This window comes from Crocodylus siamensis, chromosome 2 (genome assembly GCF_052110815.1).
Source record: "Crocodylus siamensis isolate JL-2025a chromosome 2, ASM5211081v1, whole genome shotgun sequence".
NCBI classification, from domain to species: domain Eukaryota; kingdom Metazoa; phylum Chordata; order Crocodylia; family Crocodylidae; genus Crocodylus; species Crocodylus siamensis.
In genome coordinates, this window is record NC_143396.1 from 46,706,280 (window position 1) to 46,726,099 (window position 19,820).

A 19,820-nucleotide genomic window follows, 5' to 3' on the forward strand; every position below is an offset into this window, starting at 1 on the left:
TTCCAGGCATCACCGCAGCTGCCATGCACCGCCAGCTCCGCCACGGCTGCCATGTACTGGCAGCTCTGCTGCGGCTGCTGCGTGCCACTGGCTCCGCGCTCTGGCCTTGCCACCCCATCCAGGCTCCAGTCCTGACATCTGCTCCACGCTCTGGCCAATTGCCACCCCCCCTTCCATGGCCCCACACGGGCTGATATGCCCTTGAGCCTACGCACCCCTAGGGACAGCAACAGTCTCAAGTTGCAGCAAGGGAAGTTTAGGTAGCTATTAGGAAGAATTTTCTCACTAGAAGGGTAGTAAAGCACTGGGACAGGTTACCCAGGGAGGTTGTGGACACTCCATCCTTGGAAGTTTTTAAGAGACAGACAGGCAAAGCCGTGGTGGGGATGATCTAGTCCTGGATGGTCCTGCTTTGAGCAGGGGGTTGGACTAGATGACCTACTGAGGTCCCTTCCAAACCTAATTTTCCATGAGTCTATGAAAGGTTCCTATGGTATGGCAGAAATGGAGAACCGTTATTGCAATGAAGATTTACCATAAAAAGGTAGTGAGTGATAACTTATTCAGTGTTTTAAGCTGTTTAAAAGTATAAAATGACAACAGAACTGAGATTCCCAGTTATCTCAATGAAGTTAAATCAAGCTGTAAAATCTGAAGCTGAGTCTAATTTAGCAGTGTCAATTTACCCTACAATCCCAAATTGTCTCCCTTAGATTTCCAAGTGCTAAGTCACAATTTCCCTCACCCATTTCACAAGATTTAAAGAGCACATTTTAATTGAAAAATGTGGTGAGAACATAGTTAAACTTAATATTTAAAAATAACAAATGGTTGTATTAATTGAGATATTTGTTTTGTATGTTACCATATTGGAAAATGTCCATTCAGTTGCTTCAGTGGTGAAGACTTCCATGACTTGGCTTTTCTCTCCTAGAGCATTTGGATCCCTTAAAAGATCTCAGTTAATCAACACATATTCATGACTTCGTGACATTTCAACCTGCACCAAATAGTATGCCATTAGAAAGATTTCCTATGCAGTACCTTGCTTTTAAATCTGCAATCTTTTGAGTATTAATGTCATTATTGAATGGTCAAATAATGACATAATCTAAACACAGACATTACTATATTTACCAACCTACAAGACAGACAGCACCTGCTTACTTATCACAGTCCCTTTGGTTTGTTACAGTAGATTTGACTCTCTTCCACAGTTGGCCAAGTCAATAACACTTAGCAGTAGATTTATATTTCCAAAGCACTGTACAAATACTTGCCAATTATCACAAGACTCCTATAAAACAGGTAATTATTAGCATGTCTTACAGCTTAAGCAACTGATGTATAGAAAACTCATGCCAAGAAATATTGCAAGTCAGTGTCAGAGGATACAAAGTTCCAACAGGAAGATGGAAAACACCTGCTCTCAGGTTATCCTAGGTTTTTGTGTTTTTGTACTTATTTTTTTGTGAAAAAAATGCACCAGGTATGTGATTCAGATGCCAAATATATGTCCAATGACAATCAGTGAACTGAGACAATAACTCTATTTAAAAAATAATCTTTTTGCAGACTGTCTGAACTAGGGCCAAATAACACCCTTTAAGGTTTTTGAGTCCTCTTCCGTATAACATCACCTTAACACCTGCAGCTGTAGAATTTGTAATATTTAAAATTTTCCCAAATTCAGAGATTATGCAGGTACCTGATAAATTTATAATTTGATTCCTGCCTTCTGGTCTTCAGATCAATGCACTAGACTTCCATTTCCTTAACACAGAGAGGTGGTTAGCCAAGGTAACCTAAAGTCAGGCAAAAAGTAGGGCAGGGCACCTGAGTGACTAGCTGTTTCAAAAAGACTTTTGCAGGAATGAGCACAGTATATTATTCCCCATGAGAGCTCAGGCCTCTCTAAATCAGTTAGTCTCTAAGGTGCCACTCTGTCCTGATATATACAAAATAGGTATTATGCAAGTTGCTGTCATTTTGCTTCACTTTTGGCTTTAAAAAGATATTTATGAAAAGCAAACACCATTCAGTATCATTCCATCTGTACATTGTGACATGACCCGAATATTACTGTCACAGACTGAGTTATTAATATTTTTGGAGATTTACTGAAATTTTATCTTTTGAATAGAACTGAGCAGCCCACTTTCATAAACTGCCATTCCTTGATAAACTATTAATGTGTTAGTAAGCTACCACAATTAGACAAACTTTGGCATGTTGGCAGATTCTGCTGATGACTGGACTAGCAATGATGCTGCAGTTGTGAGTCAAGATATACTGGCAACATCCTATTAGCGACCTTGCTAAATACCTGCCTATGTTATTCCAGATTCGGATCAATAGTATATGTAAACTGTTTTAATCAATATATATATAGGAATTCAGAAATTTAAAGGTAGTAGATGGTATTTTCTAATGAAATATATTTTCTATAAGCTTGTGTTTTTCAATTCAGATGTTCTTCCTTTTTCTTGCAATTTATTATAAGGGTATTTATTGTTCAATGCCTTATTTATGAAGTACTTTTCCTTAATAAAAACATTAACTGTAAGCATGGCAATATTTATGACCTCTTGAAGTCATCTGGAATCTTAACAGTTGCTTGATTTCACTGGGAGTTGATTTAGGCTCCAAACACAGAAATGATGAAGGATATTTAATGAAATTCAGAACTTTCAAGTATACATTGTTCACCAGTATCAGGTTTTTTACTGGTGTTTCTTAATTATTAAATTTGTTGCCCTATGTACAATAGAAAAAAATCAGTCTATTACATTTAAAAATCAAAGTTAGAAAAACAAGGTAAATGTCAGTAAAATGATATTTGTTTCCTACATGACAGGACCAGCCTGTACAATTGCACCCAGAAGCAGTCTTGGTTACTGTTTTCACCACTGATTTGAAGTTGCTGGCAGATATGGAGAGGTATGCTTTAATTAGATCAGTAAAAGGCTTGACTTTGGAGCTATAGCATTTAATTGTTATATAGCAGTGACTTCAGGTGTTGTGAAATAGGTGATATAAAATTAGCAACAACAACTGGAATTTCCGACAGGAATGTGAACAAAAATTAACACATGACAATTTGGCACTTTTCTTTTGTGATAATCGAAGAACAGAATCTGACTTAGGGTAACAGCTTTTAAGGCTAGTGAGAACAAAGCTGGGAGGAGCAAAGACCAAATGAATTAAGTGAATTACATCTTCTTTTCCAGAAGGCAAGGTTGAGATGCACCATATAGACCAGGGGTGGGCAATTATTTGGGCTGGAGGGCCACTTAATGAGTTTTGTTGAACTGTTGAGGGCTGCATGTGCGCGCGCACACACACACATGCAATCCCTGTAACTCTCCCTGTCCCCCCCTCCCCTGCCCTGAGTCCCCAGAATGTGACCAGGTTGGGCAGGTGCCACGCCAGCTGCCCCCAACACAGCCCCAACCACATTTGGGAACTGTCCAAGCCAAGCCACATCAGGCACTTGGAACAAGGGAAGAGTTGCAGGGAGAACTGTGTGGAGCTGTGGTTTATTTGGGCCCAGCTGGGCCAGTGCCATGATATATTCCCACCTCTCCCACCCAGAGTCCCTAGCACATAACTGGGCCAGGCCAGTGCCACACTGTTTTTGCATGTTGTTCTGGGCCATGTGGGTGCAGCTGGAGCAGCTGGCATGGCTTCTGCCTGATTGGGCCACATGCTGGGGACTTCAGGTCAGGCTGGGGTTGGGCAGGAACTGCACCAGCTGTGCTGTGGTGCAGCCCAAAGCAGCATGCAGGAACACAGCACGGCACTGCATTAGTGGCACCTGCGCCTCTACCAGGCCCAGCCCAACAAGTCCTGGATAACCCACAGCTTCTGGCCCTCTTCCCCTTGTACCTCCTCCCCCACCAGTAGGGAGAACCTTACCTGAGCTTTGACTCCCGCTGGGGGCCAGGCTATCTGGTCTGCAAATGGCTGCAGGGTCAGAGCTGGAAGCAGACAGCCTTGCTGGACAGAAGCCTGGGTAGGAGCGCAGCACCCCTGCCTTGGAACATACCCAGTGGCTGGGGGGTAGGGCATGGTGGACCCAGCCAGGCCAGGATGGGGAGTGGCTGCCTGGCCACTGGAGCTGCTGCTGCTGCAGCTGGCTACAGCACAGAGAAAGGAGGGCAAGAGGTGCTGAAAGCCATGGGCTAGATACAGTTCTCCTTCAGAGGAGCAGCCATGGACCAGAAATAATCTAAAAATTCTGGTTATCTGGGCTTGCATGCGGCAGTGGCGGTGGTGCAGGGTGGTGGATGGTCGCAGTAGCCACTGCAGTGTGCAAACTCCTCCCCCGCCACCACGCCCAGCTGTGTGCCTGTGCAGGCCACAGAGGGGAGTTGCTGCCTTCACAAAGAAATCCTAGAGGGTGTTGCAGGATGACAGCTCCTTCTCAACAGCTCTATTCTGTATATAACCATAGGGCTAAAACCTATTTTCTTTTCTTCAGTATCCCAGGACCTTGAAGAAAACCAATTATCTTATAGCCAATTTGAGTAAAATACAATCAATAGAGAAAGTACTCTACGAAACTTTTGAAATCTGCAACTGCTGTCTTGGTGGAGCTAATCTCTACACTGTTTCATATGGGGCCACAGGATGACATGAGGACACCTCCCAGGCTAGACAGGTGACATGCACAAAGAGTACCCATGTAAGTGACAGGGGTCCAAATAGCGCTAAGAATCATGGGGTGATGCATGCACCAATACAGGGCCTTAAATGCTTCTACACTAATGCTCATAGCATGGGGAATAAGCAGGAGAAACTCGCCCTCTGGATAGCTAGTATAAACCAGGACATAGCAGGGCTCACAGAAACCTGGTGGGATTCATCCCATGACCGGGCAGTAAACATTAGGGGTTACAGACTATACAGGCGGGATACAATGGGGAGGAAAGGCCAGGGTGTGGCACTCTACGTCAAAGAGCAATACATGTCATCAACTAACAGGATGGGGTCAGAGGAGAGGCAGACTGAAGTGCTCTGGGTCAGAATACAGGGCGGTCATGGGGAAAGGGACTTAACAGTGGGGGTCTACCACAGACCACCCAACCAAGGGGAAGAAATGGACCACAAATTCTTGAGTCAGTTTGCAGAGGCAGTTAAGGCAAGGGAAGTAGTCATCATGGGTTATCTAAATTACCGGGACATCTGCTGGGAGGAGCAGTCAGCCAGGTGTGACTCCTCACAAAGGTTCCTTACTGAGATACAGGACCTCTATCTAACCCAGGAGGTGGACAGTCCCACTAGGGGGAATGCCCTGCTGTACCTGGTCCTGGCCACAGGCAATGACCTGGTAAGGGGCCTCCAGGTTGTTGACCATCTGGATGACAGCGATCATCGCCTACTGGAATTCACCATCCAGCGCAGGTTTTCAAGGGCCTGCAGCAAGGCAGTAGCCCTTGACTTCAAGAGGGCCAACTTCAATGAGTTGAGGAGATGGGTAGGAGGGGTACTGGGATCCTGGAGGATAGGGGAACTGGATGTCCAAGATGAGTTGTCATTCCTTAAGGAGACGATCCTCCGAGCCCAAGGGGTGACAGTCCCACCGAGAATCAAAGGGGGCTAGAGTGCTCAAAAGGGCCCCTGGCTCACCAAAGGCATTCAGGAATGCCTGAATCACCAAAAAGGAGGTGTACACCCAGTGGAACAGAGGGGCTATCACCAAAGAGGAGTATACCTCCATCACTCGGGTCTGTAGGGGGGCTGTTAAGAAAGCTAAAGCAGATATGGAACATGGGCTTCCATCAAGTATCAAGGACAAGAAAAAGTTCTTTTTTAAATACATAGGGAGTGTGAAGAAGGCACTAGGTAATGCGAAGCCCCTGCAGGATACGCCTGGGAATCTGGTGGTTGCACCAGATTAAAAGGCAGACCTTTTAAACAAATTCTTTGCCTCCATTTTTTTGCATAGGGACTGGGAATCCCCCACCGAGATTCAGACAGACTCAGGAGAGACTCCGCCAGGCCTAGGGTAAGGGAGGACAGAGTTAGGGATCTTCAGGAGGCCATGTTCAAATAAGCAGGTCCAGATATTCTGCACCCCAGGGTTATGAGGGAATTGGCAGGGGTTATCGCGGGGCCCCTGGCACGGCTTTACGAGCACTCATGGTGCTCTGGCTAGGTGCCAGAAGACTGGAAAAAGGCCAATGTGGTCCCCATTTTCAAAAAAGGGAGGAGGGAGGACTATAGGCCCGTTAGTCTTACTTCGATCCTGGGGAAGCTCTTTGAGAAAATTATCCAGGAGCACATCTGTGAAGGACCAGCAGGGGGCAGGATGCTCAGGGGCAACTAGCATGGGTTCATTAGGGGCAGGTCCTGTCAGACCAACCTGATTGCCTTCTACAATCAGGTCACAAAATCACTGGATGCAGGTGTCGCGGTGGATATAGTCTTTCTGGACTTCAGGAAGGCCTTTGATATTGTCTTGCACCCCATTCTTATTAAAAACTAGGTGACTGTGGCATTGATACCTACACAGACAGATGGATCGCAAATTGGCTGGGGGGCCACACCCAGAGAGTGGTGATGGACAGGTCATATTCAACCTGGAAGCATGTGGGCAGGTCCCCCAGGGCTCGGTCCTCGGGCCCGTACTGTTCAATTTCTTTATTAGTGATTTGAACAAGGGGGTAATAAGTACCCTGTTCAAATTTGCTGATGACACCAAGATTTGGGGCAAGGTGGGTATGCTAGAAGGGAGGGACAGGATACAACTGGACCTGGACAGGCTACAGGGGTGGACAAATGAGAATAGGATGGGATTCAATACTGACAAGTGCAGGGTGTTGCACTTGGGCAGTAAGAGCAAGCAGCATACCTATAGCAGTTCCCCAGCCTTTCTCATAAGCAGTGACAGAAAGGGATCTTGGAATCATTATCGATTCCAAAATGAACATGTGCTGCCAATGTGAGGACACAATCAGTAAGGCTACCTGCACCTTGTCCTGCATCCACAGATGCACCACAAGCAGGGCCAAGGAGGTGATCCTCCTCCTCTATGACACTGGTCAGGTCACAATTGGACCTGCTCTGGGCACACTTTAGGAAAGATGTGGCCAGCATCAAGAGGGTCCAGAGGAGGGCCATTCACATGATCAGGGGACAGCAGGGCAGACCCTATGAGGAGAGGCTATGGGACCTGAACCTGTTGAGCCTTCACAATAGAAGGCTGAGAGGGGACCTGGTGGCTGTCTATAAACTAACTGGGGGGACCAGCGGGGAATGGGAGAGACCCTGTTCCCCCAAGCACCTCCCAGAGTAACAAGGAATAAAGGCCATAGGTTTTTTGAGAGTAGGTTCAGGCTGGACATTAGAAGGCATTACTTCACAGTCAGAGCGGCTAGGATCTGGGTCCAGCTTCCAAGGGAAGTGGTGCTGGCTCCTACCTTGCGGTTCTTTAAGAGCAGGCTTGACAATTACCTAGCTGGGGTCATATGAGCCCAGTATTCTCTCCTGCCCAGGGCAGGGTGTTGGACTTGATGATCTACTTAGGTCCCTTCTGACCCTACATCTATGAATCTATACTGGCTGGTAAACTCAGGGTTCTGCTGCACTCATCACTACTCTTAGACTCCCACAGTGTAAATGCCTATGTTCATCTCTGAATAGGCCTTCTGTTTTGCTATGTCACTGAGAATTTGCCATCACTCATATGAACATGAAACATGAGTAGCCTTTATCCTGTTGAATAGGAGGTTTCAATCTAGAGGGGAGAAAGTAACTTGCTCTAGTTTTCAAGTTTCAGTCATTAAACACGTCATCGTCATCATCAGCAATCCCTTGATTTGAAGATGATCTCTACTACACTGATGGGTCTTGAGGTGACTTAAGAGTCCAATCTTTGAGCTATGGAAGTGTCTGCAGAAGTTCCAACTACTTCCACAAGCTGAGATTTGTTCCTTTTCCTTCCTCCACTCTCTCTTCTCTGCTTTGAGGGCAGGATGCTTTACCTCAAAATGGGCTGGTGCTTGGTGGAGGTTGCAGAACCATTCGAGTTGGTTAACAGCTGGCTCCTCTCAGTTCTTGATGTCAGCATCTGTCTTCTTAAGGAATGTCTTCAATGTGTCCTCATAGTGTTACCTTCAGCCACTGCAAGATCTCAGGCCACAGCTAAGCTGAACATGTATCATCCCATATCTGCGCGTACTGCTTTCAGGTAGGTGACCATAGGTCCCAGATTGGCTAGAACAGTCCCAGATTTCAAACAGGTCCCAGCTGGCTGGTGAAAATTAAAACAAGCATCCTGGGCATGGGGCACAGGGTGGGGGGGCAAAACTGCAGGAACTGTGAAATAGGAAGTCCTAGAAGACAGCAAAATTGCCCATTAACATTCATTGTTACTTCATAGGTGATTGTTAACACCTGTGAGGTAAAGAACAATGGGTCATTAACTGGACATTGATTCCCTGCAGTAAGGGGGGAGCGGCATCTAGGATTTTGCAGTGTCCATATGGTCACTGTGGCCGGTCTGGGGATGAATAACGAATACTCTCTCGCAGGGACTTACCTGCCGTGCCTTAAGATGCTGGGAGAATAAGAAAATAAATTATCCCTGAGAGATAGCGTAGTTAATCACGTGAGTCATGAGATAAATGACATTTTGTTTATTGGCGAACTTGGCCAGTCCAAGTCACCTGGTCATAGAAGGAAATGAGATTGGTGAAACAAGACCTACCCGCAACAAACCCATGCTGGCTGTCCCTTAGCATGTTAGCCTGGGCCAGTGCATCAAGGATGGCCTCCTTAATAAACTTTTCTAAGATCTTCCCCAGGATAGAAGTCAGGCTAATGGGCCTGTAGTTAGCCGGATCCACTCTCCTCCCCTTCTTGAAGATCGGCACCACATTGGCCTTCTTCCAGTCTTCGGGCACTACACCAGAGTGCCAGGAGTTTTCAAAGATCCATGCCAGGGGCTGGGCTATGACGCTCGCCAGCTCCTTGAGTACCCTGGGGTGCAGACTGTCAGGGCCGGCTGACTTGAAGGTATCCAGCTTCTCAAGGTGTTCCTTCACAAGGTCAGCATTTATGGAGGGTAGGGGATCCCCCTCACCCGGATCTCCCTGTCCCATAGCAGGCATGGGCGCCCCATGGGACTGATGAAAGACTGATGCAAAGTACCTATTTAATAGGTTGGCCTTTTCCTGGGCGTCAGTTGTCAGTTGCCCCATCTGGTTTAGCAGGGGTCCAAAGTTGCCTCCGGCTCCCCATATATCTGAAAAAGGACTTTTTGTTGTCCTTGATGCTCGAAGCTAGTTGGAGTTCAGTTGCAGCCTTGGCTTTCCTGGTTTGCTCCCTGCAGGTCCGGACCAATGCAGAATAATTCTCCTTGGAGGTGAATCCCGTCCTCCATCCTTTGTAGGCTTTCCTTTTTAGCCGCAGGAGGTCCACTAGGTCCCTGGAGACCCAGGAGGGCTGCTGTGCCTTCTTGCTGCCTTTCCTCCGTGTTGGAATAGATTTAGCTTGTGCACTGAGGATCGCTTCCTTGAGAAGCAACCACTCTTCTTGAACTCCCATCTCCCTGGGGTCGTGGTCCCTGAGGGCCTGACCGACTAGCCTCTTGAGCTTGTCAAAGTCAGCTTTTTTGAAGTCAAGGACTTCTGTGTTGCTGACTGACTTGCCAGCTTTACGGTGGATGGTGAAGGTGATCAGCTCATGGTTGCTGTCACCCAGCTTCCCATCGATCACTAGGTCACCGATTAGGTCATCCCCCTTAGCCAGTACCAGGTCGAGCAGCGCTTTGCCTCTCGTTGGCCCATAGACTTCTTGAGTCAGGTAGAGGTCATCCACGCACGAGAGAAAGTTTGCGACCGCTTGGATTTTGCTGAGTGATCTTCCCAGGAGATGTTCTCCATGCCTTTTCTTCTCCCGATCCCTTTCTGTGGGTTTGCTCACCCATCTGATCAGTTGTCACAGCGAGGCTTCCAGCGACTTCGGTCTCCAGGTGCTCTGAGGGCAACATCCCCTTCATATGCCTCTGCTTTTATCCCTCCAGCTTGTCGCTTGCCATTTAGCTCTTCCCTAGTGCGCAGATCCCTTCAGGAAAACCAATGTTTTAATTACTCTTGCCCCTATCTTGACTCTGCTCTGTGCCCCCTCTTTGGGGTTACTCCCTTTAGTGCAGGGTTGTCCGTTACAGTCACCGATGTACAGGTCAGTGTTAGAGTTTTGTTACACAATTTTGTGCGTCTCCTGGAGCTCTCAGCAAATGGACTGTCTGCTCATTAAGACCTGAAACTAGTTTCAAGCAGGATCAAAGAAACATGACTCCAGGGCAGGATTCTCTCCGATCTGTGCTACGCTAAGGTACAGCCACTCTAGGCTACACCGTCATATAAACACCCTGCTAGCCCCACCTCCCCTGCTTGGTCCAGACTGAACCCACTGCCCCGCTCCCCAGGCGTGCACTTACTAACCTCCTCACTCCCTGCTTATTTGTGGCTGTCTGTCCTGGGGCAGCAAGCAGGGAAGGATTAACCTGCCTTTCTGGCCACTGCCACCACTTCTGCTCTCTGGGCTAGGCTCAGCCTGGGGAAGACCAGCAAGCCAGCGGTGGCGGCACTGGGTAAGCAAGTTAACCCTTTTCTGCCTGCTCCCCTGGGACAGAGCCTGGGCAGCCACAAGTACGCGGGGGGCAGTGAGTGGGCACCTGGGCGCCGGGGAGGAGAGAGGGCAGTGGGACCAGTGTGGGCGGCAAGGGAAGTGCGGCTCGTGCAGGGGTGGGCAAAATGCGGCCCGCCCTGACACCAGCGATGCTCCTGTGGCGCCGGCGCTCGCAGGTCGTGCTCTGCAGTCTCCCGGCTGAGGCCAAGGGCGGAGCCGGGCCGCGCTCGGCCCCGGGGCTGGCCCTGCTGCCCGGGAGGCGCCGTGCGGGCCCCGCCCCCATGGCGCGGCGCTGGGCGGCCCGGCCCCGCCCCCGGCCCCGCCGTCACGCAGGCCCGGCCCCTGGGCGTGCGCGGCGCCGCGGGAGGAGCGGCGGGGCTGGCAGCTGGCGGGATGGCGGAGGCACGAGCGGGCCGAGCCGCCGCGGAGCAGTGGCTGCGGTGGGATAAGGTGAGCGGGCGGGGGCGCCCATCAGCAGAGCCCGTCATGTCACCCGCGGGGCCCAGCAGCTGCGGCCGGCCGGGCCCTCTGCTCCGGCCCGCGGCGGTGCCTCCCTCCCCGGCCCTGGCCCCGGCCCCGGCGAAGGCGTGTGCGTGCTCGTGGCCACCCCGGGAGCTGCGGCGCGGCCCCCGCGCCGGCCCTACCAGGTCGCTGTGCCGTGCGCGGTGGGGGGCAGCCGCCTTTCCAGAAAGCAGAGGCTGGGTACATGCCCGGGAGGCCCTTGCCCCGCCGCAGGAGCGAAGCCTGTGGGCAGGGGAGGATGCGGGCTGCCCCGTCCATGGCCCAGCGGGTGGGATCCGGCAGAGAGGCTCGGTGCTGCCACCGATGTGGCAAGGTGCTCCGTCCCTGCCTGGCGTAGAGCGGTCGTGGTGCAGTGTTGCCTCCTGCTGCTGCTGGACGGGCAGGAAGTGCCTCACCACACGGCGCTCCCAGCAGCATCACTCAGCCTCCTGGCTTGCGCCACCATCCTGCACTGAGTCCCTGCTGGGCCACAGTGGGCAGCCAGCATCTGCTGTCACCCCATGCACAGATCTGGGGGGGCACATGCACCCCCCTGGACTCTCTCCCTGGGAGAGCAGGCAGCAGCAGGGAGCTAGTTGCCCAGACAAGCCTCCCATGGCTGTGTCCTGCTCCCCGACCAGCCATACACTCCCACCTAGATGCCACAGTGAGGCTGAACTTGGTTGTTTATTCCTGATTCCCAGTTATTTATTCCCGTTTCCTTATTCAAAGCTACTCTAGACGCAGTAAAAACTTGTTATTAATGAATTCCACATCCAAAAGAGAGAGAATTTCATTAGCTATGCATACATACTAATGAATATGTAAAATAATGTCCCACATCAAGTACAGAGCCCTAAATGAAGGTCAGATTAGGATGGGATTATGGGGCAAAATGCATCTTGGGCCACCCCAAATTTTGATGGCACAGGGGAACTGTCCCAAAGAACCCTGAACACAGTCCCGCCCAGTCCAAAACAGTTTGGACATAGCAGGCTGCCAACTAACAGCCCCCATGCCCACTATACCAAGTATAATGGTTTGAATACGGAACTGGTTTTTGGGCTGGGATTATGGCTAGAAATTGGGTTTGGGCCACTCCACAGCATACCTTTGTGCCACCAGGGGACTCTACCGAATGCATCTCACCACACTTATATACTTAGCACAGTCGCTTGGGTGCTGTCTGTCGGCAGCCTGGCACAGCCAAACCGTACTTCAGGCCAGGCAAGTCAGCTGGCCGTGGCAATTTACACCCAGGAGTACTCAAGGAGCTGGCAAGCATCATAGCCCAGCCTCTGGCGCGGATCTTTGAAAACTCCTGGCGCTCTGGTATAGTGCCCCAAAACTGGAAGAAAGCCAGTGTGGTGCCTATCTTTAAGAAAGGGCGGAAGGTGGATCCAGCAAACTATAGGCCCATCTTCTATCCCAGGGAAGATCTTAGAAAAGTTTATTAAAGAGGCCATCCTTAATGGACTGGCCAAGTTCGCCGAGGACACCAAACTTTGGGGCAAAGCATCCACACCAGAAGACAGACAGGTGATCCAGGCTGACCTGAACAGGCTCAGCAAATGGGCGAACAAGAACCTGATGGTGTTTAACACTGAAAAATGCAAGGTTCTCCACCTTGGGAGGAAAAACCTGCACCATGCTTATAGGCTTGGTAGTGCTACGCTGGTTAGCACTACAGATGAAGGCACTTGGGGGTCATGGTTGACCACAAGATGAACATAAGCCTTCAGTGCGATGCTGTAGCTAGTAAAGCGAGCAAAACACTGGCTTGCATCCATAGATGCTTCCAAGCAGATCCCGGGACGTCATTCTCCCGCTGTACTCAGCCTTGGTGAGGCCGCAGCTGGAGTACTGCGTCCAGTTTTGGGCTGCACAATTCAAAAAGGATGTGGAGAAGCTTGAGAGGGTGCAGAGGAGAGCCACGCACATGATCAGAGGTCAGGAAAACGGGCCTTATGATGAGAGGCTGAGAGCAATGGGGCTATTCAGCCTGGAAAAGCGCAGGCTCAGGGGTGATCTGATGGCCACCTACAAGTTTATCAGGCAGGGGTGACTGCCAGGATCTGGGGGAACGTTTGTTCAACAGAGCACCCCAGGGGATGATGAGGTCCAACAGTCACAAACTCCTGCAAGACCGTTTCAGGCTGGACATAAGGAAGAATTTCTTTACTGTCCGAGCCCCCAAGGTCTGGAACAGTCTGCCAGCGGAGGTGGTTCAAGCACCTACTCTGAATGCCTTCAAGAGCAAATTGGATGCTTATCTTGCTGGGATCCTATGACCCCAGCCGACTTCCTGCCCTTTGGGCAGGGGGCTGGACACAATCTTCCTAGGTCCCTTCCAGCCCTAATGTCTATGAAATCTGTGTCCAGGAGTGTCCCCTGGTGGCACAGAGATGTATTCTGGGGTGGCCCAAGAAGGATTTGTAGCCCAAAATCCAGTTCATTATTCTGGTCCAGATACTTAGCACAGCGTCTGGAAGGTGGTGTCATTTGGCAGCCTGGCACAGCCAAACAGTACTCTGGGCCGGGCAAGTCTTTGGTCATAGATGTCCAGGACAGTGCCCCAGGGCCAGAGAGGGATGGCATGGGGTGGCCCAGGAAGGATTTCTGGGTATAATCCCAGTGCAAAATCCAGTTCATTATTCAGTTCCAATTATGTAGCACAGTGTCTGGGGGGTGGAGTCAGTTGGTAACCTGGCGCAGCCAAACCATGTTTTGGGCTGAGCAAGTCTCTGGTGAAAGATGTCCAGGAGATTCCCCTGGTGGCACATAGGTGTGGTCTGGGGTGGCCAAGAAGGATTTCTGGGTATTATCCCAGTCCAAAATCCAGTTCTTTATTTGGTTCCATATACTTAACACAGGGTCGGGGGGTGGGGTCTCAGCTGGCAACCTGGTGTGGCTAAACCACATTTTGGGCTGAGCAAGTCTTTGATCAGAGATCTCCAGAGGAGTCCCCTGGTGCTGCAGAGGCATGGCATCAGGTGGCCTAATAAGGGTTTGTGGCTATAATCCCACCCCAAATTCCAGTTCCTTATTCAGATCCATATACTTAGCACAGTGGCTGGAGTGCTCTCTTTTGGCAGCCTGGTATGACCAAACTGTGCTTTGGGCCAGGCAAGTCTGTTGTTAGAAATGTCCAGGAGTTTCCCCTGGTGGCACAGAGACATGTTCTGGGGTGGCCTAAGAAGGATTTCTGGGTATAATCCCAGCCCCAAATTCCCATGTATTTAGCACAGTGGCTGGGGTGCTGGCTGTTGTCAGCCTGGCACACCCAAACTGTGCTTTGGGCCAGGTAAATCCCTGGTCAGAGATATCCAGGACAGTCCCCCAGGGCCACAGAGTCATGTATCTGGGGTGGCCAAAGAAGGATTTCTGTGTATAATCCCAGCCCAAATTCCAGTTCCTTATTCGGATCCATATATTCAGCACAGCAGCAAGGGTTGTGTCAGTTGGCAGCCTGGCACAGCCAAACCATACTTTGGATCAGGCAAGTCTGTGGTGAGATGCGTCCAGTAGAGTCCCGCAGTGGCACAGAGGTACGCTGTGGAGTGGCCAAAGCAGAATTTATAGCCATAATCCCAGCCCGAAAGCCAGTTCCTTATTCAAGCCATTATGCTTATTATAGTGGGCATGGGGCTGTTAGTTGGCAGCCTGGCACAGCCAAACTGTGCTTTGGGCTGGGTGGGACTGTGTTCAGGGTTCTTTGGGACAGTCCCCGTGTAGCATCAACAGGAAATTTGGGGTGGCCCAAGAAATATTTTGCCCCATAATCCCATCCTAATCTGACCTTCATTTAGGGCTTTGTACTTGATGTGGGATATTATTTTACATGTTAATTAGTACATATGCATAGCTAATGAAATTCTCTTTCTTTAGGATGTAGAATTCATTAATAACAGGTTTGTATTGAGTCTAGAGTAGCTTTGAAAAAGGAACCGGAAATAAGGAACCAGGAGTAAACTGCCAACTTCGGCCTCGTGATGCTGCACACCTCCCTGCTTGGGCAGTGCTCTCAGGCCAAGCCGCTGGCCTTGCCCGACTCCCTCCCTTACCATGGGGACCTCAGTCTTTCCCCCACACAGATTTACCTGCAGGCAGGTGGGGGAGCTGCTGGCCCTGTGCGTGTGTGTATACTCATGCACATGATACCCCGTGCGTCCCGCTCCCCACAGCTCTAAGCAGCCACTTGGAGGCCTGAAATCTGCCAGCCTGCAAGCGGAAACCTGCTGTTTCCCACCTTTCCCCTCCTTCAAAGGAAAAAATCCATGCTTTTCCACTGCAATGGAAAACCTGGATCCCTGCACTTGATCCTGGAATCATAGTTTGTTGAGGGGAATCTGGGACAAATGCTGTTCCAGGGTCATTCAGCCTGGGACCAGGACTTGACCTTTACAGTTTGGGACTGTCCCTCCCAATTAAGGATGGGTGATTTCATTCTCTTGTGTGCACACATGCATGGACATCTACCTAGCTAGCTATGTAGTTAGGCTTGGCAAGATTTGATTTTTATTGATAAATATTGATTAAATGCAGATTTTAGCTCATACTCTCAGAGCATCAGGAGTATATTTACATGGGGAACAACTGAAATTTATAGAAGGGGGACTGTAGCAGGGAATCCTTACCTCTGTAACTAGACAGTGGAAAGAGAGAGGGAGAGAAAGAGGGCAAAGGAGTTAAAGAGGAGAACAATGGGTGGCCTAATGACTTGTCAGTTAGGCAGTTAGCTGTTCCTTCTGCCTAATGACTCATCAATTAAGCAATTAGCTGCTCCTGTAGGAAGTGGCTTGCTTAAACAAACTCCTTCTCCAAAAGGGATGGTTATTCAAGGCTCCAGCCTTGTGCCATTGAACACCTTCAAGGGCAAATTGGATGCTTATCTTGCTGGGATCCTATGACCCCAGCTGACTTCCTGCACTTTGGGCGGGCGGCTGGACTGGGTGATCTTCCGAGATCCCTTCCAGCCCTGATGTCTATGAAATCTATGACAGCAGAGTCTTGCCTGGGCCCTAAGAACTGCAGGTGGGGGGAGGGGGCGGGATAGGCAGCCTCTCCGGGGTTTCTACAGCTCTGGGAGTGATGCTGCCCACCTTTTTTGGTAAGTTGTCTATCTCCTGCACCTCTAATTTTTGGGGTTCTGAAAATTTAAATTGATAAAAATCAAAATAAATGGTTAAAAATAACACCTATTTTTACTGTCAAAGTTATAAAAAAAAATTATCCAATTCTGACAAGCCTAGAAAGAGAGAGAGTGTGCCGGGGGGTGGGGAGGGTGCACACGTGTGCAAACGCACATGTACGCATGTACATGTGTAGCTACCTAGCTAGTTATATAATGTATGTGCATGTGGACACATCTGCCTAGCTTGCTATATTGTCTCTGTGTGCTCATCTATCTGTCCATCTGTGTGTGTGTGCATATATATATATATATATATCTGCTAATAAGAATTTTGCTCACTCTGTCATTACTTAAAGTAATCAAGACATGTCTGCCTTCTATTTAGCTTGCCAAAAAGGTTGTGCTTTATTTTTCTCACTTTAAAGGGTTTTTTCCAGTCCCTCAAGTATTTGTTGGCTCTCTTCTACAGCCTTTCCAATTTTTCAGCTTCCTATTTAAAATGTGGACACCGAAGCTGTACACAGTATTCCAGTATCAGTCTCACCACTGTTATGTGCAAAAGTAAAATTGTCTCTTATTCCATTTTATGGCTACTGTACTTGCTATACATCTAAAATGGCATGAGCCCTTTTTGCCACAGTATTTCACTGGAAACTTGTGTGGAGTTCTTTGAACACTATGTCTTCTAAATCTCTCTTGGTGTTGCTACTTTGCTTACTGTGTTTGTATGATGTATTCCTAGATTCATAACCTTGCATTTGGGTGCAGTAGGAAACATTTTTATATAAATGAACCTGGTTCACCAAACAGCATGGGTTGCCCTGTGCGATTACCCTGTCCTCTTCACTGCTTACTATCCTCCAGTCATTCATTAATATTATCAGCAGTGGTTTTATATTCAGTTACAGAAGATCAGTGAAAATGAGGATTCCCCATTGAGGACTACTACTACTTGATCTATCAAATACCAATTCTTAGTATGTACTTTACTAGTATTTTTAGTGTAGTTTTTTAAATGAAAAAGTCATATTATACTCAGATGAACAACAGACTCGATGCAAGATTTACTGCATCAAGGTTTACTGATAAAGTAACTGCAGTCACTTACTTTATCAGTAAACAAGGTTTACTGATTAAAGTAACTGCAATCTCTTCAAAAAATTAAATCAAATTTGAAAGCACCTAATTATCATGAAATCTACATACTATAAAACTAATATTAATTACTCCTCTATCTTCTGCTTCTTTCAGTAGATTAATCCCATATCAGCTTTTCAATTGTTTTATGCCAGGTAGTAAGCTAAAACAAGGCTGTCCAAATTCTAAGTGGTCAGGGGGCTACACACCTCATGGGCCCCACAGCAGCAGCTGCATCAAGGCAAGCTATGGGCTACATTTGGCGTGGATACTTTCCTGCTACACCACATGGGTGCCCTCCCTTGAGTGCACTTGCATCTCCTGTCTTTCTGTGCTCTACCACGTGCCCATGCAAGCACCCTCCCACTGTGCTGCACTGTGTACCTGTGCAAGCAGCACTCTTCCCCATCCCCAGCTATGGCACACAACACCTGTGCAGGCACTCCTCCTACCACTGCAGCGCAGCACGGGCCTCACCCTCAGCCCACTTGTTGCACGAGCCCACCCCCTGGGCTGGGGGCAGGAAATGGAAGCTGGAGGAAGGAGGGGGACCCCAAGACTCCAGTTGCTCTTGCAGTGGGTGTTGGGGAAGGGGTGACCAAGTAAGATTCTGGGGGCCTCAACTCAACCCTCTGTGGTCTGCATGTCGCTGGTGGGCTGCCAGTTAGATAGCCCTGAACTGAAAAATACTGTTTAAAATCTAAAACTCCTTGCAGTACTTTTTCTGACGATGTAATAATTGTATCATAACTGATCACATCTTTATATCAGAGTATGTCAAACATTGCAGACATTCTTGATTAACATGCTATTTGACCATTGCCATGTTAGAAAAGGAGGATGAGCCATGAGACATCAGTTTCTAATTTATTGAGCTTGAAAAAATTGTTATTGAGCAACTGCAGTCTGAACCAATATAACCCTCATGCACTTTCTGTGATCCAAAGAAAACACTGCTTGGGTTTGAAGGGGGTTGGTTTAATATCAATAGAAGGTTACAAAATCCAAAATAAAGTTAACTTTGATTGCTGATAAGCTGCATATCACAATTATTACAAAACCTGCAAATGCTTATGCACACAAATACTTGTATTGGAACTAGTCATGTAAATCATAGTTTGCTAGTAGATTCTGAGGGTACTCTTTGAATACATGCACCACAAAAACATGTGTTCTCAAAGCGTCTTTCTACTCTCAGATATACACTTGGGGGTAAACTTCTGTTTATATTTAAACAGAATGGGGTATGGCTGACCGGTCTTTCTGGACTTCAGAACTCAATGGGGAGCTTTGTACCCAGAAAATGTCTGCTTACAGTAGGTTAGTCTGATAGTTAGAAATTGTATGTTATGAGAGATTATTTTAAGCAAATTGTATTAAAGGCTATTTTGAACAAAAGATAAAAAAAATAGTCACTGAATGCAGATACACACAGGTTTGGACTCTTGGATGGAACCCAGATAACATTTGGACAACTGATATTGGTGGGAGGAGGGAATATGTTGATTAGTTCTAACAGGAGAGGAGAAGGATGGACTGGAGAAGAAAAGAGAAACTGTTTCAGATTAGATCAAGTTTTTTTCTGGTTTAAGGTAGAAGGAAGTAACTGATATAATACAGCATATTTTTTTTAATGTTTATTTTGGTTAAAATAAAAGGCTAGTGTTCTAGCTTCTTGTTTGAAGAGTTGTGCAGTGCCCATGAAATACAAAAGCAGCAGCAGCTTGGATCACTCAGTATTCACCCAGGCAGGTATCTGGAAAGAAGATCACAAATGCAAAAAGTTCTGTGTAAGTCAGGGGAAACACTGACATTGAATAGAATGTATACCACAAAGAGGCAGATCATGACAATGATGTTGAAGGCCCAAATTTATTTAACATTGCATTACTTTTTGCAATATTTTGGGTACTTAACTGCATTCCTTTTGATTTTTTTTTTTTAATGAAAGCTACATGACTAAGAGTTAACAAAAGCTTTGATAATTTATCAGGAAGATTCTCTGAAGTTCTCATGACATGAATTTATAAGACTGAAAAAAGCCATTGAATGGTTGGGCAGATGGCATATTATCAACATAATGCACATGGTAGAATTTTGAAAAGGAAATGGAAAATTAAATTTGAATGATGTAAATTAACAGTGATCGTGCAACTTAACAATTAGCCCTACCAGAGGTGCTGGGTGTGTGGGGGCCCAAGGACCCTGTCCTTCCTTGGGAAGAGGGCTGTCACCTGAAATGTGTAAAACTTTCCACCTTTCCATCATATTACTCCCCCCACCCCCAGCAAAAATAAATGTTGGCACCTATGAGCCCTGCATAAATGAAAAGAATTCAGTTAAGGTTGCAAAAAAGTGTTGAGTTTTGGGTTTTTCTGTAATTTCCTGGCAGAAATGGGCTTAGTTCGTG

The 19,820-nt window shown here is 47.9% G+C and overlaps 1 protein-coding gene across 1 annotated transcript in view; it reads left to right on the top strand.

Annotated features, from left to right (window-relative positions):
• The first annotated feature begins 10,957 nt into the window (after nt 1-10,957).
• PGM2 (phosphoglucomutase 2) overlaps nt 10,958-19,820 on the top strand; it is a 34,981-nt gene continuing 26,118 nt past the window's right edge. Inside the window, exon 1 of the mRNA XM_090035741.1 lies at nt 10,958-11,088. Within this exon, the coding sequence (XP_089891867.1) occupies nt 11,032-11,088 (57 nt within the window). The 5' untranslated portion in view covers nt 10,958-11,031. The remainder of the gene's footprint in view (nt 11,089-19,820) is intronic.